The sequence below is a fragment of the Gallinula chloropus genome, assembly GCF_964237585.1.
Source record: "Gallinula chloropus genome assembly, chromosome: 11".
NCBI classification, from domain to species: Eukaryota; Metazoa; Chordata; class Aves; order Gruiformes; family Rallidae; genus Gallinula; species Gallinula chloropus.
This window is the reverse complement of record NC_140096.1, coordinates 10,627,316-10,652,163: the sequence shown is the minus strand read 5'-3', so window position 1 is coordinate 10,652,163 and position 24,848 is coordinate 10,627,316. Positions and strand designations below refer to the sequence as shown.

Genomic DNA, 24,848 nt, shown 5'->3' with positions numbered 1-24,848 from the left:
ACAGTATACCTGGATAGAGAGGTAAGATAGATGGATAGATAAGTTGGATGGATAGATGATGGATGGATAGATAAGAGAGAGAGAGAGATGGAGAGAGAGAGAGATGGATGTTTGAGATAGGTAGATGTTTAAGATAAATAGGTGTTGGAGATGGATGGATGGATGGATGGATGGATGGATGGATGGATGGATGGATGGAGATATAGATGGATAGATAAGATGGATGGAGATAGATGATAGAGATGGATGGATAGATAGATAGATAGATAGATAGATAGATAGATAGATAGATAGATAGATAATCTGCAGTCTCTTACCTGTAAGTGAGCTGCTCAGGAGTCACACATTGACTCAGCAGCTTCTGACTGCAGCTGCAGCTCAATTAACCCACTCTGGGCTTTGAGTGAGGTGAAGTGACTCTGAATGAAGTCTCTGCCGAAGGGACGAGCCAGCACCTATGTGAACTGTGCATGCCTCCCATTTGTATTACAAGACATTCCTGGGCTTTGAAATATGTGCAGTGTGAGCTGAATGGTACCATCAGACTTTAAAGAATGTTCCCTGACACACAGATTAAGAATATTTCATGAGAAATGAGTAAAATCCCACATTCACTGGTAGAAAAGTTTATTTTTGCTGTGCACACCATTGTATCCTGGAACAGGGAGCTATGTAAACACATGGAAACAGGCTGGTTTTAAACAGGCTTTTGAAAACTATTTGTATTGAGCTTTACATGAACGGATAACAATTTGATATTTTAAGACTTTTTATAAACAAACAAGAAAAACAGATTTTTCAGGGTTATACAAGCAAAGTGTATAAACAGGGAGAGTAAATGGGATTTATTACAAATAGTGTCAGAAGCCCTTTATCTTATATTATGGACCCTTTTTTTAGGGGCAAGTGTGAGAGATGAGCAACACACCCAGTTAAAAGACACCTGTGGAACTGGTGGTTCTTGGTCATGCTTTTGTTGTTCAGGCAGAAAAAAGTGGATCCTGTAAGTGGGAAACAGCAGCTTTCCTGACACCCACCCTTCATAGGATTAAGTTACTGGTCTCCTCAGACCATGTGAACTGAAGTCTGGGATCTGGGCAAGCCCTTAGCACAGTTTTGGGGCAGAGAATGCATCTTCTGTAGCTCTACAGAGGATCGAGGTGGTGTAAAACATGGGGGTGTAAAGCTTAAAGCAAAGTACCTGCTGGATCTACCAGGCAAAGACAGAAGGTAAAAGGGAATAGTTTCAGTTTAAAACTTTATCCTACACCGCCCTCTGGCAACACAAATATTAAATGACAGAGTTCCCCCACTGTGAGCAGCATAAAGCTAATTAATGACACGTTGCCAAAAAGGGAAAACAACCAAAAAAAGCACAACTGAGAGTGTTTGGCAAACTCTGTGGGCAGAGGGAGAGCTGAGTTGTACTGTGTGCCTTCCGTCTGCAGCTGCCTTGGGGAGAGAGTGGGAAAGCAGGTTAATGAGGAAGCAGATTCCACGCTGTCCTCAAACCCCCAGAGACTCCTTTTTTTGTGTAGGTGTATCCCAAGTAAGTAAAATCTGAGTGAGTGAGTGAGAGATCTGACCCAACAGACTTCAGAATGAAAATAAAGCAGTGTTTCCACTTGCAAACCCCCCTTGCTTTCAATTCAACCCGTGAAGGAAACATGCAAACAAGTCAGTCGTGTGAGAAAGCATTCTAAAAGAGTTTTATTGGAATGATACAGGAATGGTTAATATACAGGTTAGATCCTCAATGTCTGCCTTCTACATAGGAAAAAATAAAAATAACAAAGAAATGAACAAATTCAGTTCCTGTGCCCATCAGTAACCATCAGGTATGGGAAACAGAAAAATGGCCCACAGGCAAGAAAAACCTTGTGCTCCTAAATCCATGCAAGGTATCTGCATCAAAACAAACACCACTTTTCCATGTAGCCCCATAAAACAAAGAGACGTTGGGTATTTTTCAGTTTGCCTTGGTGCCTTGTTTCCCCAGACAAAGAAATAATTGAGGCTGTCTCACCAGAGCTTGCTAAGGAATGCTGATACGGTTTGAATGCTACCATATGGCAAAGGCAGGGGGACCAGACAGGAAAAGCAACTTCACTTTCTTAAACTTGGCAATTTTCTTGACTGTTGGAGATTTGACCTCGTTTCAGAATGTTTTGGGTCGCTGAACTGACAGGATTTGGCAGCGACTTTCAATTACAGCTTCTCCAGAATAATGAGGGTAATTCACAGAACTTAACACCACACTTTCCTTGCGCAGGAAACACAGCAAATTGGTGCCAGTGTAGTGACTTGTGTGTCAAATTCTACCTTCTTCATCTCACTGTGTATTCTTACTCACTCAAAGCCATCACTGATAGTCTTAGACAAAGGTTATGCTGGTATTAAGAAAGCAAAATCACTTCGGGTTGGAAAGGTGGAATCATAGTGAACAAGAATTGGCCAGTGAATTTAAAATAGAACCACCCCCCAAAATCTTCAATGTCACAGAAATTCAGTAATTACTGAGAAAGCTCATTAATGACAAAGCACAAATGGGTGTGTTAATCCTGATGGTAAGGCAACATTCATTATCCTGATGCCTTTTGGTGCTGTCCTTCTGTAAGCACGGAGCTTCGAACTGCCCCCCCGGCTGCCAAATCAGGCAAGGGAAAACATGAGTTAAAGGTCACTTTAGCTCCTGCTCACTCAGAGATCTGTGGAAGGTTCACCATGGGCTCTCCAGAAGCAGAGCCACCCTCCAACCAGAGCCATAGCTGCCCTTTTCACAGACATCACCAACATCCTCAGTTTGGTGAACTGACCAAGAGCCCCAAATGAAGGTCGGTGGGGGGTAGATTTAATTACTGCACTGCAGAACATCTTTGGAAACCTAAGTTCTTACTTTTATCCTATTCCTAATTTCAAAATGATGAACTGTAAACCATTTCAGAAAGGATTTGTATTTCTGCAGAATACAAAGAAATACAAAGCACCTCACAGGCACTGGGAGAACTGTCAGGTTAATATTGCACATGGTAAAGCCACCACTGCAAGACACTTTAATACCAATTCCCAATTCCTGCAACAGCCTCATGATATGGCAATAACAATGGAAATAAGTTTTTAAACCTTTAAAAAAATGAAGTCTTGCCTAATTACAATAGTTCTTGCTGTTCCAACATTTATTTCCTTGATTGAAAAAAATCCTACATGAATCTAACGACTACTGGAACGTGCGATGAGATGCCTAATGCTACAAGCAGTGTGAACTGGTGTTTTTTGGAGAGGAATATTTTTTGGAGAGGAATATATTGAAGGCTTTCACCCTCACACAGGTAAGGAAATGCCATTTCTGGCTGGTTTGGCTTATTTGCAAGGGTGCCTGGGAATGAGCACGTGCTTCACTGAGGTGCTCCGACTGCAGTTGAGTCGCATGGAGAACTTGCCAGTGGAAAGGCTGTGCCCAAATCCCTTTTCCCTTGTTGAAAGAGCTCCCACAGACCACTTACATGAGAAACACATGGCAATTCTTCGTGGGTTTTTTTTTGTCATCTGTACAGTGTGCTACAATACAAACCTTAAATATCCATTCTACAAAAGAACAAACACAACTTTCAGAAGTGACTACACGACACCACCTACAATTTCATCTGAAACCAGAAAAGACACTGAAAAATTACTGTGTGATTCAGTAACATTTTTGAGGCAACTCAGGCACTGAAGTTAGTATCTGACAAAGGTTTAGATGCTGTTTTGCTATTTTAAATACTCAGATCTCTAGGTATAACCCCATCTGTATAATTAGTACTAAAATAGTTTCTTTGAAGTTTACACAAAACTGATGAATTGCCAAGACAGTTTAAACTACATGGAAATCATTCCTGTCTAATTGCTTCAGTTTCCTATGCTTCCCAGGCTGTAATAATACACTCTCTGCTCTCTACCTTTATGGTCACGTTTTCATCTTGGGTTTGGATTTGTATGACGTACGGTGAATGCTGCAAGCACCAATCAAAGGACAGAAATCACATCTACATTTCTTGAAGCAGAGACAATTGTACTATTGTATAAAAAGCTGTGGAAATTCCCTTTACAGAACATTTTAAGGCAGTTGAAGTTCACGCTTGCTGCTTGGCCAGCGCCTCGGCTTCCTGAAACAGCAGAACAGAATGACACATTAAATCAGTGCTTTATGGAAGGTGACAACTCACACGTACCTGTGTTAGAGTATCAGACAACAACACCTGCAGCAATATGTCACCAAGAATTGAGCAGCACTGAACCCAACTCGGGAGCCCCCAACACCTATGATGACCTTATGAAACAAGTCCCACGCCGTGCTGGTTTTAACTCTAGTTCTGAGCTAGCTCCAGTAGGACCTGCTGGAATATTCCAACCTGTGCCCACAGCCAGTTGTGACCATAAAAGTTTAAAATAAAAGATCAGATATAATGAGTTAGCTCTTGTTTCATGTTAGGACACAAGAACTGTTTGAGATCAAAGACTGTTTGAAGAACTACGGTTAAATGGGAAAAGAATTCTTAATTAGTTAGTCTCCACATTCAAAAAGAACCCCACATGTCTTGAGAGATATAGTATACTTTCTGAAGTAAACCCTACCAAGCCAGTATTTAGCTACCCAACACAAGAGCCAGTATTTAGCTTCTGCCTTACAGAAGGATGATGGGAGCAGCCTGCAAATCATAGAATCAGAATGGTTTCAGTTGGAAAAGACCTTCCAGATCGAGTCCAACCATCTGTCCAGCCCTGCTAGGTCCAACACTGGACCATGTCACCAAGTACAACATCTACTCTTAAGTACCTGCAGGGATGGTGTCTCAACCACCGCCCTGGGCAGCCTGTTCTTCAGCCGCAGCCCAGGGCTGTGCCAGCAGCAGACCCAGACATGAGCTCTGTCCCAGTGCTGGCAGCAGGTCTGTCCTGGCACTGGCACTGCTGAGTAATCCCAGCTCCCTGCTGTGGGGAAAGCGAGCCAGAGAGGACGTGCTCCTTGGGAACCGCTCCTGCCTACCCCCTGCTTTCCAGGCCCAGGGCTCCCAACCCACTCCTCTTTGGGGGACCTGCACTGTCCAGGCTTCTTTGCAAGGTGGTCGCAGGTGGGAACAGAATGGCAAGAAGAAGAAATGCAAAGGGAATTTTTTTTTGAAGATGGTTTCTACAAGTGTACTTTTGACTGAAGATTAATTGCCTGCTAGCAGCAACATGGGCTACAAGAAGAGGAGCAGTACCAGTGCTCTCACTTCAGGGTGCAGAGATTGGTTTATTTTAAAGGCAAAAGCTCCACTCAGCTTTTATGTAATGGGGCTGTATGCTGTGGTAACTGTAGAAATACTGGAGATAACAGACCCAGCAATATCACGGTTAACATGAGCCAATATGCTGAAGAAATAAAAAACAAGAGGAGGAAGGACTAAGAAGGGAATTTCCAAGAAGCCTCTAAGCCTGGTAAGAGCAGGGGGTGGACACACAATGCGTGACCTCAGCCTGCAAGGGCAGGAAGTACCACGCGTATCACCCTTATCACAGACGTGCTAGAGCACTCTGAATTTCCTGGCTATCTGCCCAAGATGCCTTTTAACTCAGGGGCATGGGAATAGCCTTGCTCAGACCGCTGCCTCAGGTCTGCTGTGCTCCCAGACACTGCTGGGCTCCTCTGGCTGCATGTTGTGGGTCAAAGAGTGGAGATGGGATGTCACTGTGCAGCCACGCTGCTCATGCGAGGACATCCTATCAGTTCATGGCAGAAAAGGCAGGTGAAAAATGAAGGAAAGAATAAAAAGAACTCCAAAGCCTGGAGAAAACAGAATGGATGTTTGATATTCTTTAACAGACAAGTGGTTCTTTGAACAGAAGGGAAGAGGAGATGGCTCCCTTGGCTTTGTAACAGCTCCATTAACCAGTCTCAGGCACTACAGAAGTGACACTGCCTTTCTTTTGCTTTTTTTTTTCCCCTGTATTTTTTGCCAGAAAATACAGGACAAAGTACTTCAAAACAGGCAGTGGTAAGCTGGAGATATATTTCTCTCAACTCCAGGAAAGGGGCTACAAATAACTCAAGAGAGCATGCAAACCTATTTGTTTTGAAGGTGAAATCCCATTTCCTCGGGTGCAGTCCTGCGAGTTTCCAGGGAAGGGCTCAGCTTTTCAGGTCTGACACTGTCCCTCTTTCACCCTTCTCCTCATTTTTCCCTTGAGGCCCCTTACTAAACATGGTCTCAGCCCTTAAGGAACTAACCACAGCCTTTACCTCACAAAACCCTCCCTCTTTAAAACCCCTATACATGAAGTGGGGATACTTAACTTGAATGCCAGTGTTACCAGGGGGTTGTAGGTCCATTTGTGCCCAAAGCACAAACCTCCAAGACTCCCTAAATAGTTCCTTGCCTTTCCCACGCTCACTTCCCAGCCTCTCTTGTTTAGCATTAACACTGGAACTTCGTGGTGAGTGCCAAACAACTTTCCCAATCCCTGATGATGACATTGAGTGGAGGTTTTCTGTCAAGGTCCTCTCTTGCACCGCACACAGGCTGCACCTATTCTCCTTCTATTTTATGTAGCAATACACACAGTGTCATTAACTACTGTATTATATCCAAGCTACATGCAGCTATGCTGTAAATGCCAATTTCAGCATCTACCAATCAGGTTTTTCCTCCTCAGCCACAGGCAATCAGCTTGATTCAACATCATGTAATTGTGGGACTGATACCAGAAGTCAGACCAGGAGTGGAACGTGCTGGGTACAAGGTCACTTATGCAAAGGTTATCTTCACCCACTTGGACACCTCTCCAAGCTGTAGCAAGCCAAAACTCATCAGAGTACAACTGCATCGTGTTTCTGCTTTTTAAAACTCCCCTTCTCCTTGGGTGAGCACAGAATCAGAGCTAGCCATGACAGCCATGCAGACCTGCAGTCTGGCAGGAGTCTGTAGATGTTAAGGAGACAGGTGACCTGATTCATTACAGCAGCAACTGCTCACCAGTACCATTGCACTGCCCAGATGTTGGTTGTGAGGGGAAACACACTGCCCAGGTGCTGGCTGTGAGGGAAGTGCACAGGCTTTCTGTATCCCATGGTCTCAGGGCTGCCTTCTCACTCCTTGCCCCCATTGTGCCTACTCTTTTGCACAGTGCTGTGCACATGTTCCAGAAACTTCAATAAGATTTCCATGATACCCCTCTGTGGGCAGTTGGCCTCCTGACACCACCAGTGCATGATGCTGGGACCCATATCACAGGTCTTGCCCTCTGCAGTTCTCTCTCTGAGGCAGTATTTCCTCACACCACCATTCACAGTGGTGGTGCTACCACTGGAAATTAGTTTGGCTCCCAAAACAGCTCCAGCCTGACCCACAAGTTGTAGTGCTTAATACCAACGGATCATCATCCACCTTTAAAATTAGGTCTCTTAGTGATGTGCAGAGCACAACCTTCAATTCTTACATGAATAAAGCTGAAAGGAAACGGCGTGTTTATCCATTGGAACAAGAAAGCTGGAAGTGACCTGGAGGATCCTGCTGCTGTCAAGTGAAACGTATAAAGCAAGCTTGTCCTATCCTATCAAAATCAAAAGGAGAATTCCAGCCCATGGCATCCGCAAAGCAGCAACCCAGTTTGTAATTGGCAAAGGAAAACAAAGCTTCAGATTACAAGCTGGAGGAAAAAAATTGCTCTGAAGCAAAACCACATTATTTCAAAAGCAGTTGAGGGATTTTCTAGTATAAAAATGTAGTCAAAACTTCACATGGATTTTTTTCACTGAATTGAAATAATTATTTGGTTTTGTGACAATGGTTTAAATCTACATTTCCTGTGCATTCTTCAGTGCAAATATTAATTACTCTGCCATTTGTCCCCAGTGTGTACAATTTAAAAAAAAGGCAATTATTAGTAGTGAAGAACTTGACCCAGCTCTTCTTCCCAACACAACAAAAGCTTTTCCATTAACTTAAAAAAGAGCAGGGTGGCTCTGCAGTGAGGGTACCAAAAGAACATCTGTACTGAACGCTGAGTTCTGGTGGAAGAAGGAGGAGGGAGATGCCTCCAGGGAACTCAGCATCCTCCCAGTAAACCAGCACACAACAACACCGTGGTGTTGTGTTGTTGAAGCCTCAGTGTTAGTCTCTGGAGACTGTCAGACCAGCAGGTAGAGAGCAACTGGGGCAGCATCAGAACACATAGAAGATCCAACCATGAGTAGAAAAGAACAAACTATAAAATACAGGCTGTGGTTTGCTGGGAGCAATGTACCCACGTACCTTTGAACCAGGTGGCGCAGTCAAGCCTAAGAACGCATATACCGCATTGTTCTCCCGAGCTTCAAAGAAAGCTTCATAGTCCTTCACAGGAGTCAGGGAGGGGAAACAAGAAACACAAGCATGAATCGTCAGAAATAACCAGCAGAGCTCAGTTTGGGGTGTTACCCAACCTGCACCCAGCAAACTGCTTCCTCTGGCTGAATGCAGATTTCAGAGCATGAAATATTTACTGTTAGCACAGATGCCAAAGAAACTGTACTGTCTGAAAAGCACCAACCTGGGAATTTCACTCTCTGTAGCAACAAGATACTGCTGTGAAGTGCTTCTGCCTTTCCCAGCCACCACAGCAAGGTGGTTGTTGTCACCGGTCTGGCACCGATGTCTGAGCCTGCACCTTGCCGTCAGAAACCCTGATGTCCCCACATGTCATTGCTAATTACTGATGGGCAGTGGTAACTCTGTCACTATGGACCTTAACTGTTAAACCTGCTGGAAGTTAAATTTAAACCCATAAACTGAGAGCACATCCTTTCCCACCATGGGTCCCATTAATGATTGCTCCACGCAAATGAAGGCAGTCAGGTAGCACTGTTCATTGTACTCACCCTGCACTACAATTGCTCTACAGCCACTTCCCAGGACAATTAAGGTAAAACCAATGAAATAATAGAAGAAATACCAATGCTTCCTACTTTCTCTGCCCTTTTTTATATTTGAGGGAGAATACAGTGCCATAGAGAGTACAAACAACACAGCTTCATTGCCTGCTAAGTTAGGAAAGAGCAAGCAAAAAGTCCCCAGTGTGGCTGAGCAACAACAGTTGCCAAACACCAACCAAAGGAACCCACAAGGTTTGTGCAAGCCTGCTGTTGTCTGAGTTACCACATACTTCCCTCCCACCAATTTCCAAACTCAGCACATATCTGTCCTATGACTTTCCTTCTCTCCCTTTTAACTGAAGCAACAGCACCAGCTTCATCCAGCTTTCCTGGGAAATGCTCTGATGCAGGAATGCTGGCTGAGAAGGGAGGCAGGAGCTCAGAGCAGGCTCAGTCTGGGGCTGAGGGCAGGGAGAGAGCTGCCATTAAGGGCACACTGCTGTGCGTGCCAGTGTGTCTGGAAGGCAAAAGCCTGAAAAATAGCAAGTGCTGTTCCAAACAGCTCTGTGCTTAGAGCAGAGGCAGCTCTCACAAGAGGCTGCTGCAGCTGGAGCAGAAGAAAGTACAGGGAGCAGAGGAGTCAAACAGCCTAGAGATCAAGGATGTCCAATTATTCTACACATAGCATTTGGGTGCTAGTTTGATGAAAATGTGTATGATTATGTTAAATCCTCCCTGAAGCCCTTCTGGGGACAGTACTGGGGCTGCTTGATAACAAAGGGGTTGTTTATCTGGCTGGCGCATAGTCCGGCGGTCTGCTTCACAGCATCTACCAGGAAAGGAATGCCTGTGAGTGAGGAGCAGGGCTCATGCCAACTCACACAGCCTCTACAGTTACAGCCATTCTGCTGTGCACAGGCCAATAAAAGTCAATGTGCTCCTTCCTCTGCCAGTCAGGCTGCATCAGATGAAACAAACAGGGAAGTTCATGCTGCAGATGGATCAGATAAAGACATAAAAAGGGTCGAGTGTGGGGGCACAGAGTTAACTTTTACCTTCCTGAAAGCTCAACCAGAGTTAACTTGAATCCAGCTACACAAATTGACACAAACAGTTCAAAACAACATCAACCAAATTTTGGGGATTAAATAAGCAAAAACTGGTCTGAAGCATCTATATCCCTCTCCTCAAAATTAGTCTATTCAGAATTGTTGTGGGGTGCAGCTGGGGATACATCAGGAACATCCCTGCAAAGCAAGCATCCAGATCTAGGTGCAGACAGCTTTTTCTCCTCCTGCCCCACACCACTGCCCTGTAAAGCCCTGTTCTGCTCCACAGATGCAGCAATGCAGCAGGAATTTGGCAGCATTTCACTGCTAAAGGACGACTGCAGAGCAATCAGCTTGAACCCCGAAAGCTCTGGTACACAGGGGAAGAAAGGTGATACTGTTGCAATGGGACTTCCTACTGGTACAGAAATATTTGCCTCTTCTTTTGTTTGTTTGGGTTTAAGGAGGGGTAACTGAAGGGAAATTTTCAAGTCTGAGTAGCCCCTTCTCAGCTTTCAGCTCCAGACCACTTATTGATCATGACACTTGTTGCTCCAAACCAACCTTTTTCCATGTCACAACCACAGTTGGTAAAATTTTGAGAGCCAAGTGGTACATTAGCTCAGTGTGGATATTGTTTCAAGTTCTGCTTTTATTACAAGCAAGGAAAAACTCCTGGCACCTTGAGAATATTTCTTTCAGTAGGCACAGAATTGCCTCACAAAGGTACAGAGCTGGCAGGTTGTGTTTTACAGAGTTTGAAGGTCAGAACCAGACTGCAAAGCGACTTAGAAACCAACACACAGCAGCAGAGAAATGCAAACTGTGAGCTCTTTTCAGAAGATATTCAGTTTTAAAAATAAAATTAGCAGTTAATCTAATAATCATTGAAGCGTGGCCTGCTGAGGAGAAACGCTGCAGGGCAACTTACTTTTGATCAAGCATTAAAATAATTACAAGTAGGGGCTGTATGTGCAACGTGAGCTATACTCTGGTCAAGGCACTGGAGTAAGAAGCCCACCATAGCCTTCCTTTTGCAAGCAGCACACAGAAACTGATCCAAAGAGGATCAGAAAACTGATTTATGGTCATGGGAGACATCGCTTCATAGGAGCACCTGTTCTGGAAGATGAGCAGACTACAGAGTGATCTGGGATCCACACATAGAGGAAAACCCCACGTAGGCAGGAGAGATCCCTGAACTTGCTACAGAACGTGAGGCTGATGCAACAGAGCCAGATCTCTGTGCCACGTTAGTTCACAATCATGGTGAGCATGAGAACTCAAAACCCCTGTAAGCTTTCAGAGCAATAAGAGGGGAAAAAATACACACACTGCAGGGTAGTGGTAGGCTCAAGGACCTCAGAATGAGGAGGTCCAGGTGTTAATCTCTCCTCTATGGCAGAACTGCGATATCAAGGATCAATTATTATTAAAAACCCCGGGGTTGGGGTGAAAGTCTGACACCTTCCACGCCCCTTGCAGTTTGCACGCTTGAATGGACAGCTGGCCAGGCCCTTCCTTGCTGATCAGAGCAGCCAAGCACAGACTATGGCAGTGAGGAAAAGGACCAGGACAAGAAGAGATGGAGACACAGAGCGCTCCCTTACCCCGAGGTACCGGCTGTCGTTGAAGAGCCGGGGCGGCAGGGGGTTCCCGCTTGCAGGCCGGCTGTCTTCAGGCACGTTCTCACGCATCCATTTCCGATTCTCCTCATTGGCAGCGATATCCTTTTCCTCAAATTCAATTTTGTTGGCTTCCAAGAACCCTAACACATCTTGTTGCTGCTTTTTGATCTGTCATAAGAGAGGGAGGGGGGAAGAGAAAGCAAACAAAATGGGTCAGAACTTCTTTTTCTGCTGCCAGTTACGCAGTCCCAGGGTTCAGTGCAGAAACGGGGGTGCAAAACAGGTTAAAAATGAAGCAGTAAGAAAATTCTTAGAGGAAAAAAAAGTATCTTTTAAAGAGTCATATCTGAGCCTTGACTCAGTTCTACACAAGTGAACAGGCTGAAGTCTAAAGACACTGTCCTTACACCCATGTGAGCAGTGTGAGCCTTGAAGGTGTCCAACCGACTGCAAAGGTGCAGAGGCTGTGTTGTCCAGGCCTTACCCTTCCTTTGGGGGAAATGTTGGTTTTTCAGGTGCAGTGAAGCTTGCTGGAGGGACATTTAGGTACAACCTGCTTCCTTCACACCCCTGGAAGCACAGGCTGAACCCACCCTTCCCAGAGTCCAAGTTTCTGACCTCCTCACATAGGCTATATACTTCCCTGCAGGGACTTCCTGACAGAGATCACATGAAGTTCCCCCCCAAAATTTGGCTCATGTTTCACTGGAAAACAAAAAACAAACCACTTTCCACTCTGCTCAGGGTTTCAGCGGTGTCTGGTATGGTCTCTGGAGACCTATGACCGCACATCCCCTGTCCTCGCTCGTCTCAGTCAGGGGGGCTGACCGCACAGGCTGAGATCCCCCACCCGATGCAGCCCCTCCCCTGTGTACTCACACAGCACCCAAATGAAAAGCAGGGTTTGTGCCAGCTTTTTACAAGAAAAGTGGGGTTTATTACTGTCATATATGAATTATTGACTTCCTGATACAGAGATGTTCTGCTTGTGCTCTGTTTCCCCTCTGACTTTACCACCATAAAGGAAATTACAACCATGCACATCCCAGCAAACAATAAAAAATGGGATTTAATGGGAAATTTGTTCTCTTCAAATTGTTCCCCTCACTACAAAACTAGTCCAAGGCCTGGCTTTAACCTAATTAGCTGAGTGCAACAAAAGCAGAGCTTCATACAGATGTTGCACTGCTTCCAATTCAGGTCAGCCACCCGCTTCCCTGCGCAGCCTCTCCTCTCCATATACGGCGAAGGGAAAACAGGCGACTCCCGGCGAGCAGCGCCGAGGTCAGGGCACAGCCAGCCGAGAGCCAAATATGGTGCCTGCGCCTCCGGCTCGCACAGCCCTGCACCCACGGGCACCCAGCCGGACCCGGAGCTGGAGGGAGGCTCTGAGGTTGTAGTGTAGGCAAAGTGCTGCCCTGGCAGGGTGCGGTTGGGAGAGCAGAGCCCGGCTGCTCCAACAAGGAGAGGAGGAGGCAGCCATGTCTTGGCAATCTTTAAGCATCCATTGACTCGTCCTGTTAGCTGCACCTTTGCAGCCATCGCTCCTGGTGGGGTGGGAATTCATGACAGGGAACTAGTCCAGGTTAAACCAGATCTTGTTTTTGAAAATCCTGGACAGAGCTCCCTTGGCATCTAGCAAAGGGGCCAACCCTGCTCTCTGCAGCCAACGTAATTCCTTTAGCATGTCAGCAGAGGAGCCGCTGGACTGGATCAGCAAGTACCCTTGTACCCTCAAACAGCAGAACAGTGCTGGGCATTACCCAATTTTCATCTTAGCTAAAAATAAATAAAAACCAGGCAAGTTAATACCAGCCCAAGGAAATAAGGCATGTTACAGGCTGCACAGAAGAACATTTCTCTGCAGACTCCCATCTAGCGATAGGAGATTTCTTTGCTGGCCTTTAGTAACAGGGGTCACAGCACGAGCAAGCTGTCAGGGGAAGTTTTATTCTACCAGAGAAAGAGGAAAAAAAAGGCAAGCACTTCCTTCATGAGGAGTAAACTGAGGGAAAGGTCTTTGTAAACTCCTCCACCAGCAGTCAGTATCTGAGGTGACCTGCTGACCTAGGAATGAATGGAAATTTTTTCCCTCAAAACTAGTTACATTGTAATTAACCATTTCCCATCATTTGTAAATTACAGATCCAGCCCCTTTTCATTCGCCTCAGGTCCTCAACTTGTCCAAATCCTGCTACTCAGTGAAAACACACTTTGAGATGTCTTGGAATTTTTAAGGAAAAAAAAGAAAATCAAGTTTTTTCCCAATCTATAATTAAACTATAGACTCTGCCATGTAAAACAAGAGCTCTAAGTCTGCCAGTAATTAGCATTCTGATCTCCTGAGAACTCTGTTTTTTACTATCAGATTGCCTCCTCAGCGTCCACACAGTCTCCACCGCACCAGGGCTGCGTCTCACAGCACAAACACTTCAGAGGCAGCGCAGCCTCTGCGTATCAGATCTTTCCATGCAGCATCCTCACCGGAGGGGCTGGACTATCTTAGCCATCAAAATGCTTCTTCAACACAAAGAAAATGCCTCTGGATAACCTGTGTTTCCATTATTTCGTATGATGAACTGAAATATAGTTTTTCTCTTATATGTATGCAAAACACCTCGCTGTATGCTGCCACATCGCCTCTTTGGCTTTATCTTCCCAGCTTTCTGGAGTAAGGACAGCCTCTGGGTTGCTTTTTCAGCTACAGGTAGCACATCCAGATGCCAAGTTCAGGACTGCAGCTCCGAAAGGCTATCACAGCAGATCACAGAATCACACAATCACAGAATCGCAGGGGTTGGAAGGGACCTCCAGAGATCATCGGGTCTAACCCCCGGCCAAAGCAGGGTCCCTGGGACAGGTCTCACAGGTTGGTGCCCAGACAGGGCTGGAATATCTCCAGAGAAGAAGACTCCACATCCCCCTGGGCAGCCTGTCCCAGGGCTCCCTCACCCTCAACAGGAAGAAGTTCTTCTGCATATGGGTGCACAACTTCCTATTCTCCAACTTGAGGCCATCGCCCCTTGTCCTGTCCCCACAGACCATAGAAAAGAGGCTGCCCATTTCCCCTCTCTTTGTTTATGAAGAGCCATCAAAACTGGATGTCTATTTATCCATCCAGAACAGGCACCATGCAGAAGCCAAGCATGGCATTAGGGTCTCTGTGCCTCTCACTGTCCATCTGTGGTCAAAGGAGGCAATTCTCTAAACAACTGTAAAGAAAAGCAAGGAGCTGGTGTTGATGCACGAGTAAGATCAGTTTGAAACCCTCGTTTTCCGGCCAAAGGGAATAAAAAATGAGGTGGAAGATTAAGAAGTGACGTCTTCCTCCCAGCTCCTCAGCCAAGTCTTGCGACCACGGTGACAAGCACTTACACAAGAGCATTAAATGCTCCAGAGCAACATGGGCCCAACCACTGGGCAGAACACACCAAGCTGCCAGATCCCACTATTTTAGGGGATTTTATTTAGAAAACTTCAATTAATCTCAGGCACTGGAATACCATGGGGAGGGAAGTGCCTAAAATAGAGCAAGAGAGGCCTGCTGCTGTTTCAGGGTATTTTGTCTTACTCGAAAGGGCATACACTCAGTCCTCAGGACAAGAGCCTGGAGGATGGTTCCTGCTGCCCATGTTTGGGAAGGAGCAAGGAGCCTTTCTTCAGGATGCGCCTGTCAACACTCAGCACTTGTTTCCCGTAAAAAAACCCTCTCCCAGTTGCCTAACTGGACATGGACACTGGCCAGCGCCTTTCCAGATACTGCACCTCATCCTACACAAACAACTGTCATGTCTGAAGCTATTTTGGCCCGTTAGCTGCAGCTAACCAGAGTTTGCAAACACGAAAATCCTTGTTTATACTGAGTGCTCCTGACACATTTTGCAGGGCAGGGAGCTCCAGCTGAGAGCTGGGAATGTGCACACAGCCAGCGCGGGAGCTGGGGAACAGAGAGCAGTGTGGCTGAGGCAGGGGCCTGAGGCTGGGGGACTGGCAGTGGGGAGGCAGAAGGACACGTGTATAGTCACAAGAACAACAGAGAAATCACAGACAGGGATGGACAGTCAGCTGCAAGGAAAGGAAGAGGGTGCAGGTGGGCAGGAGTGGATGGGAATGAGTGGGATGGATGGATGGATGGATGGATGGATGGATGGATGGATGGATGGATGGATGGATGGGAAATCCCAGAGGTGTAGGTGGGACAGAGACAGAGGGATGGGAGGAGAAGGGATGGGGAGCAGCTGACGTCAGCAGTGCCAGAGGAAGGGTCACATCCTGCTGGAGCTCGCTGCTGCCCTGCTTGACAAATGAGAATGCCCTTGTGAAGGGAGTTTTGCTCACAAATGTGCTTTACCTCCCACCCCAGAAACACACACACAGTTTCTCAGCCTGAACATGCAGACTTGTGTTTCTCAGGGAAAAAAAAAATCTGAAATTATTCCAGGTGAGTGGAAACATTACACTTTTTGCTGACACTCCCAAGCTAATGATGAAAGGACACATTTAACCAAAATGAATCTATTTTCACTTTGTTTTGGCTTTTACTGTCTGTTCTGGAGGGAGAAATAGCTTTATTTCATATGGGGAAGTCTCACCACCGAGCTGTAACCTTCTGTGTACAAAATCCACATCAGCAACATTAAAACCTGATGCTTCCAGTGGACTTCTTGTTTTAAGATACCCTCGTGTATCAAGACTCTCTTCCATTCCATTGGGCCTTCAATGGAGCACATGCACAGAAAAACATTACTAAAATAAGGACTGTCCCTCACTGGGATATACATCAGAGGTGAAGTTAGCTGTTGGGAGATCTAACATCAGTGGATGATGCCAGTAGCACAAGAGAAACCAAACCAAAGCTGCCAACAGTAGAGGTGGGCAACATTTCAAACAGATCACAAGCCACCACAAATGGAACAAAGGCTTAATTCCAAAGGGGGCAGAAAACTTTGCAGGAAACACTGCAGCATTTTAGACTCAGTATTTTTTTTTCCTTCTCCAAATCTTTACTGACTGAAAAAAGGAAAAGTTCAACAGCCAGCCTCCCTCAGCACTAGGCTGCTGCAAGGAAACGGTTGTTTTAAATACTGCATGGAAAGAAACTTCAAAGGTGTTTCCAGCTTGTTTGTTGTCCACAGGCATACACATACACAAGGACAGTTTAGTTTACAAGGCTGGCCCAGAGGGGATTTTGGGTTTAAGCCTTGTTATTTTTTCAGTTTATAAATAAATTCCTTGTCAGACAATAGACATGTTTTAGAAATCTATTTATGGACCACTGGAACTTGAAGTAAGTTTACAGTTTGAGTGCTGCCATTTTGATCACACACCAAACTTCCCTGTGCTGATAACGTGGCTGCAGCCCTGCTGCTCCTTCACTCGGTACCGTGCATCCTCCACCATGTCTGCGTGTCCTGGGTCCTGACCTCCATGCAGGGGAAAAAAACATGTGTTTGCACACTCCACTCCCCTGAGATGTGATTAAATGGCTCATACGTTGTTGTGAGGATTCAAAAGAACTTTAATGAGATTTCCTATAAAGTTCCTGGCCATGGTTATTTATATATCAACGCTTACAGCATCCAGCTCCTCTCCCAACCACACAGCTGACAGCCAGCACCAGGATAGTGGAGAAGCAACACCCTACAGCAAGCAGATCTCCACCCTGCACCCTTCTCAATTTAGTTTAAAGACAAAATCAGCTTCACAAGGTTTTTTTTACCTTTCCAATTACAGCTTTCTGCATTCTAGTTAAGGAAAAGCAACTACATCCTTAAAGCAGTTGCATTTGAAGCCACTGATGGTTTTAAACAAGCTGTTTTGTCATTAGGGGGGCAGTTCCTTAAATCCCAGGGGATATCTGCTTTGTCCAAATCCCCAGTGATGCTACTGTTTGGAGCCAGGCTTGTAACCATCAGCTCTTCAAACGATTCAGCACTTCTTGAAGATCAATAAGCTTCAATTTAAACAGTGAACAGGGAAAGTGCAGCGCAAGAAACCTTCAGCTAACTCCAGCAGCAGCCAGCAGCACTGTCCTTGTGCTCGCTGGAGCCCAGGTGAGAATACCATACCCAGAAAGTGGTCCAGACACTTCCTGGGATTGAGAGAAAAAAAGGCGGATTTCTCTGTTTAATTTTTTTACTTTTATCTAATTTCTAGAATGATGCTGCTAATGTGGAAGTTAATACTTGCAAATTAGCTGTGAATACTTATAATTTTACCTCCTAGTGCAACATAATTTGTGGGAGTTAAACCACTCTCAGCTCAGCTATGCATTTAAATGTCACCACTTCCTGATCCCCCCACAATTCTCCACCTCCAGGACTCTACAGCAGGGCTCCCTTCAGAGACAAAACACCTCCGGGCAGGTTCAGTCCTGGCCTCCATCAGAGTTTTGTCTAGTTTTACTGTAATATTCAAGGAGCCAGTTTTTGGTATAAAGTGTTTTTGTTGGGTTTATGTGTATGAAAAAGGCTGATTTTTTTTTCCCTCACCCATAATAGTTTAAAATCCCAAGATGCCAGTTCTGGGGGTGCTGGCAGCCACCATCAAAGTGCAGAAAACTTGTAGGTACCCACAGCAATGACTTGATCTGAGCTTTGCAGGCTGTCTCTGAAGTGTCTCTCTCTGCCTGGTAGAACATCTACCTATTTTTAGGTCTGGGCAATTATCATTACAGAATTCAAACCACTTCTTTGTTCTGGCTATTTTAAGCTGAGCATTACACGTAGTAATGTCATCATTCTCTCTCCCAATGCTTGGTTTCTGGTCTGGAAGGAATGAGATTGAGCACATACAGCAAAACCACCATGAACTCAGGCCACCTTAATTAAAGACAGGAGACTAGACAAGCTCACACTGTACTTGTGCTAGCAGTGTCCAGATGGGCTCCATGTGTACTTCCTCTCTCCCTCCAGGGCTCTTTGGAAGAGCCTATGGCACATCAACATGTACCCTGAATAGATGCTACAGCAGCTGTCTCATGATGTTGAGATTCAGGCTCCCAACAGCCTGAAAGTTGTTTATTTGGACACAGTTGTCACTGCCGGGCACCCACCACCCCAGCTGCATTACCAGCACATGCCAGCCTGAGACCCAGGGCAAGCAGGAATGGGCTCCAGCTCACAGACCGAGCAGCAACCAGACACCCATTCCTCACCTGTGGTTTTATAAGATGCTTTTTTAAAGCAGGAAAAAGTCCTGGAGTGAAAGGAAACAAAACCAACACTCAGAGCAGGGTTGGGGGGAAAATCCAGGCTAGCAAAAGCTTGCAACATGTCTGGAAGCACGTGGTCTGTCTGGAGTGGGCATTACCCAGGCATACAGTACCACACCACCGATCAGATTTTGCCCCACAAGCCAAGAATATAGCTAGAACAAAGGACAAAGTCTTTACTTCCCAAAACAAGATCACAACTTGCGCCAGAAACTGTAGAAAGTTACATAAATGGAAAAGCTGATTCATGAGAACAAAAAGAAAAGCTTCTCTTATGGATTATAATGCCATTGTAGGCGCATTCAAGGCCCACACCAACAAAACCCAAGTCAAAAATCCTAGTGCATTCAACAAGTTTTTTTTCCTGACAGAAAAAACAACCCAAAAATTAATGTCACCTCTGTGTAATTAAGTCTTGTGGAGATCAGGATTCTCAACAGAACCCAGGGCACTGGCACTCGCTTGTTTACTCCTTGACCCAGACTGCAAAGAGAATAGAAATCCCCAGTGGAGCTTGGAATTTAGTCTCCTCAGTCTGCTTTGGGAAGTTCAGACAGTACCCCAGGCCTGGCTCCTGGCTTGGCACAGCCCCACAGAGCAGCCTGATGAGCAGGTTCCTCACTGCTCCGTCCCTGACTCACTACTGAAGCTCAAGGATTTTAAGAAATCTCCTCTCTGTTGTTCCAAAGGGAAAAAAACAAAGTAATATAATCAACATTTGGAAAATACTAGTTTAGAAAATTAATCTCAGCCCAGTTCTGTTCAGAAGCCCAGGAGAACACTAAATTCATGGTCTCACACAGCCACTTGTGCTGTGGAACAGGACCGAGAGCTGCAGTGACCCAGGGAGGCTCACTGTTCCTGACAGGCTGTCCTCTTCTTCCTCATCTCAATCAGCACTCAGCTCCCAGCCAGATGGTGCCTTCACACTGGGTACAAGTGTACATGTGCTGTGCACGCCTGAACTGAGTACAGCACACGCTGGGTATGCTCAAGGCAAGGACTTGAGCACCTCACAAAGTATGACACACATTTAGGACAGGTGTAAATGCCACATGGTTTCCATCATCCCTGGAGGCATACAGGACAGTGTTACATCCCACGAGCGCTTTCTTACCAAGGGGAGATCCAGGTGAGTACCCAGTGTCACACCACTCCAGGCAGAGGTGTGAATCAAGTGCTGTGAGTGGTGTTCAACACAGGGTGAATGGTGGTGAAAAGCATAAAGGGGACTCCAAATGCTCTTTGCAGCTACAGTACACGGTGATTTGGGGCATCTGTCACTTGGGACCTACCAAAGTAATCCTCTGCTAGCAAAACTCAAGGCTGGAGTACGTGAAGTAACCCCTTAGTCATGCTGTGGGCATAACCACACGAGCAGCTGGCAGAAGCACATCTGTAAGTTCACCTTCGTTAGCACAGCACGATAGGAACAGCCGAAAACACTCAGACTCAGGTGGCACTGACTCATTTACACACATGCGGGATGCGGGTGTAACGCTGCCGTGGGGTTTCTGAGCATCACTGGGTGTGTCACACATGCGACAGGCCCATTTCTGCCAAGCTCTGTTACGAAGCTCCACTACAAAGCTCTGTTACAACGCTCTGTTACAGCCAAATTCTAACAAGATAGATCCTAAAAGGCCACAAATAGGTCAGGACCGACTTGCTGCACCACATCGAATGTCTATTTAGCTACTTTCCTCCAGCAGCAGCCAAAAGCAAATTCCTTTACCCATTAGTCAAGTCTGAGGACAAGTAACATTTCCTTATTTATATCTGCTGGGCTTCTGGCACATGCAGCAGCAGTGCCTAATGAAGGCTTGATTGCTTTTTAATGGGCTTTAAGTTTACGTTCTATGAAGACACCTTAAGGATCAATGTATTATCACAGCTTAAGTCAAATTCTGCTCTCAACAAATAATACCCAAGCACTGGGGGAGTGGGGAGGGCGAATCCATTCATCCTTTTCTACCTGCTTGTCAAGGGCTGCTGTGGTGCCACCAGGTTTCTAACACGGAACATCCTACCGTCAGCAACACCCGACGTCAACGTCTACAAGTACTGTTTAATAAACTTCAGGTTTTGTTCCAGCACATGAAAATGGATCTCTGCCAGCTGAAACACCACCTCTTTTCCTACTGAAGCTACCAAATTCAGAAGCAAATCTTTCTCTTTCTCTTTTGGCTGCAAGGAAAAGGAGGGTGACATTGTGCATTCCCCTTTAACTCTCCTCTTTGCTGGCTGCCCCCCAATATTTTTGTTTCCCTCACTCATTTAGCAGTTTCTGGCCTGCCAAGGCTCACGTACCACATTGGCAGCATCCTTCTTGTTTTCCCTGAGTCCAGCTCAGCCACAAGTCTACCAGCCAGATGCACAAAGCTCACCCGGGTGTTCAGGATGGCTGTGCAGAGCAGATGCAACATGCCTTTAGTCAGGATATCTGTTTCCTCACAAAAGAAAATCCAAACTAATTAACTATCCTTCCATTATTTTCTTTAGATGCCTTTATTAATTTTGCAAGGTGCTTAAAAACAGTCACAGTTGCCAAATTAGTATTGTGCAGAAGTCAGGATGCCAACAATCTCCCTAGCAGCCACTGCCTGTTAAAAGACTAGAAGCATAGAAGTAATACAAAACCTTATTTCAAGGTTTTACCACAAATAAAAGTAATTGTGCTACAATAAACACACATTTCTCTCAAGTGGGTTTCACTTTTCTTAAGAAAAGGCTTTCCCTAGTTACCTGTGGATCCTCAGCTGCAAACACATTTGGAGTTCATGGCAGAGGAAGGAGCTACATGTTTAAACTGAGAACTCTGGTGCTGTTGTGGTCTGCTTCAAATAACCAAAAATCCTTACCACAAGTGTGCCCATGTTTTCTCTTTGCTCATAAGCACTGTGCCCCTTAACTGCTGGGGAAAAAGAACCCCATAGTACACATTACACAACTCGAAAGCGATGTGTTCCTAAATCCAAGGGGAGAATGTGAGGATCTCTTTGTGGTCCACACCACGGTCCTTGGTGACCTGGATTTACTAAACCCTTTCAATGGGCAGGTAAGCACAGGTACTGAGACCTTTCCACCTGGCCAGCGACTGATACTAGTGAGTGACATGCAACAACCAAGGAACCTTGGCTGTGCTGTATGTCTGAACAACTCCCACCCCACTCCCATGTGAGTCAGGTAAGATACATTTACAGCATGAACAGTTACCAACTATTAGCTGGATTTGTACAGTGTGACACTTTTGGCATGACAATACAACTGCACCAGCTGATGTACAGCATCCATGGGGACCATCAGGCGCCTCTCCAGGCACAGATCCCCTCAGTACACCAAGGGATTAGATGTTGTTTATGTGGGTCTTTCCCCTCTTTTTTTTTTTCCCAATGTTATGTGAGACGTGACAGCAATGCCCACCAGGATTGTTTATATGAATTTCAAAACCAAACAATCCCCACACAGCCAAAACTCCCATTTTAATGCAAGACTTTAACATTTAAAATCTCTTTCCATCATCAGCCAAAAAATAGAGACGTTTGCTCATGGGATGGCAGCAAGCCTTCTGACACTGCATTTCACACACATGGAACAACAGAGCCCCAGCAGCTGGGCAGGGGAGGAGTTAAAATCCCAGAAGTCACTAGAAGGGGCTGGCAGCACCAGAGCTGTTACTAGAAGAGGCACCAAACCTCCCTAAGCACAAGCTGGCTGTAGAGAACCTCATAGCCTGAACACAGAAAAACAGTGAATGGAAACGAAGCTTCCAACCGCTGATCACTGAGTGAGGCGTTTCAGATCTGGAGGGGTGTCAACCTTTCTCTTGTCCTCTCTCACAAGGAAAGGGTGATGCCCAACTCCTGCTTAGCTCTCTGCTCCCATGGGGCTTCAGGAGTGGTGAGCAGCATGATTGTCCCCTCCCTTCATGTGATTTCGGCAAACAGCCGCACCGGGAGCCCTGTTTGACTGAGGATGAACTTTGCACTTGAAGCAGCCTCATGTCTCTGGCCGGCAGCAGCTTGAAACTCAGAGGCCCAGACCTCATCAAAAACCTGCCTGTCCTCATGCAGGGGCTCTGCCCATGCTGCTCCCAGACCTCACAAGCACCAGGGCCAGGGATCCATATCCAGGAGGGACCATTGGGAAAGGACAGCTCAGCTCTGGGACTGTATACATTCAACCTGCATAAATCAGGGTTATGGAAAGAGAATATCTCATTAAACTTCAAAGGCTCGTCTATAAGCTTGCATTCACCCCTTCTTGCAACCGTGTATGCCTTGGCACAGCTATGTGGAGGTCTGAGCTGGAGAAACTCTTCTGGTCACACAGCAGTATTGTTTTGGGGGAGCCTCAACCCAGCCCTCCATGTGCCATCACAAGGAAAAGTAAGGAAACAGGCCAGGGGAGGCAGGATTCCCTCTCCCAGCAGCAATATGGACTGAAAGCCCCTACCAACCAGGCCCTCAGGTTGTTGCTGTCTCAGGCCTTTGCTCCTTTCTGTAAAAGGAAGGATTTGCAGCTGCAAATATTCACATATCAGGATTTTTTTAGCTTCTTTTGTGACTACACTACTGAAGCTAGCCAAAACATATGCATCTTGCAAAACCAAGCTTCCAGAGCTAAACTTCCCCTTATCTTGCTTTAAATGAGAATGTAAAGAAACACTGATGCATTGCAAAGCCACCACTTTAACCCCATGCACCGATGTCCTCCACGAACCACCACGAACCACACAGAACTGTCATAATCAAAAGGAAAACACCATCACTACAATACAAAATAAATTGACCCTTGGCAATTTTCTAAGTCAATTTTGTGGCATTTGACTTTCATAAGCCTGAAAACTGCTCATATGGTCCAAAACCAACAGACAGGCAGCTTCCTACTGTGGGAATACAGGCTCCATTATCTCGGTTATCCGTTAACAAAGCACAAGCAGCAGCAGAATATGAACTCCTCATTTATTACGCATGGTAGTTTTCTGCTGCAGACTTGGAGCTTGGCAGGCTGTATTTCCCTGGTTCCATGAGCCTAGTCACAGCATCCAAACTGCACACAGGGTTAAATAAAAACAAACAAATCTGCTCCTCCCCAAAAGCAGGGTAAAGCTAAGTCAGTCCTGAACACCTCAAACATGGCAAGGGCAGGAAAAGTAGACAAAGGAATGAAACACGTGTTGCATTATCCCGTAGAGATTGCCAAGCTTCCAAGACTACCCATGAGAAAGCAGCACAAAACCCAGTACTTATCAAACAAAAATTGCCACAGGGTCTGGAATGAATTCCTGAGGTATCAGCCAGAACATCTCCAGCAACTCCACTTATCTGACCATCATTTATGATTAGCAGGAAAGCAGACATCTACCCACAAACCTGCTGTCCCAGCTTCTGAGTTCTCCCTCATTAGTCTTCACTGATGGTCACAGTTGTCTGGTACAACCTGGGCAGAACAGCAGAGAACTGCAAGGTTCAAAAAACCTCATGTAACATTCCTACTTGTACACCAACAAAGCTGTTTGGGTTAGTGCCAGTGCTACGTCCTGCACTTGGTCCATCCCTGCAGGGAGGAGATGCCGCCCCGCCACCGCCAGAGCAGCCGCACAGCTCCCCATCCATCAGCCAGCACAGGGGTTCTCTGTCACCACGTCCTCTTTTCCAGGCAGTGCCAGGGTTAGCCACAAATGAAGGTGAAGCTGGTTGTGCCTACTCCCTCCTTTGGTCCTGGGATGCTAAATGGGCAACTTGGGGAGGACCTGAGCAACAGCCTCTTCTCCTGGCACAACTGCTCCGTGTGTTGCCTCAGCATCTTGCCTTAGTCTCTCTGCTGTACTCCATTACCTGAGGCACGAAGCTGTCTCTGGAAACAGGAGCTTTTGCTATGTGGAAGGAAAAAAAAAGGTTCACAAATCTAAGCTACCCCTGCCACTTGGAACAACTCTGAATGCACCCTTTGCCTCTCAAGAATTTCCTTTCCTAAGCTGTTAGTCAGCAGGAATAATTATCGTTTCACATCACTGCTTATTTATTTTGTTATTTGGGTTAGGGATCATTTCTGGCTAATTCTACAAACAGTATCAAATGCAC

At 45.9% G+C, this 24,848-nt stretch overlaps 1 protein-coding gene across 1 annotated transcript in view; it reads right to left on the bottom strand.

Moving 5' to 3' along the window:
• Positions 1-1,687: 1,687 nt before the first annotated feature.
• Positions 1,688-24,848, bottom strand: part of SH3BGRL (SH3 domain binding glutamate rich protein like) — a 35,546-nt gene continuing 12,385 nt past the window's right edge. The window contains exons 2-4 of the mRNA XM_084268963.1: positions 11,532-11,717; positions 8,274-8,354; positions 1,688-4,145 (exon numbers count right to left, since the gene is read on the bottom strand). Of these exons, the coding sequence (XP_084125089.1) occupies positions 4,113-4,145; positions 8,274-8,354; positions 11,532-11,717 (300 nt within the window). The 3' untranslated portion in view covers positions 1,688-4,112. The remainder of the gene's footprint in view (positions 4,146-8,273; positions 8,355-11,531; positions 11,718-24,848) is intronic.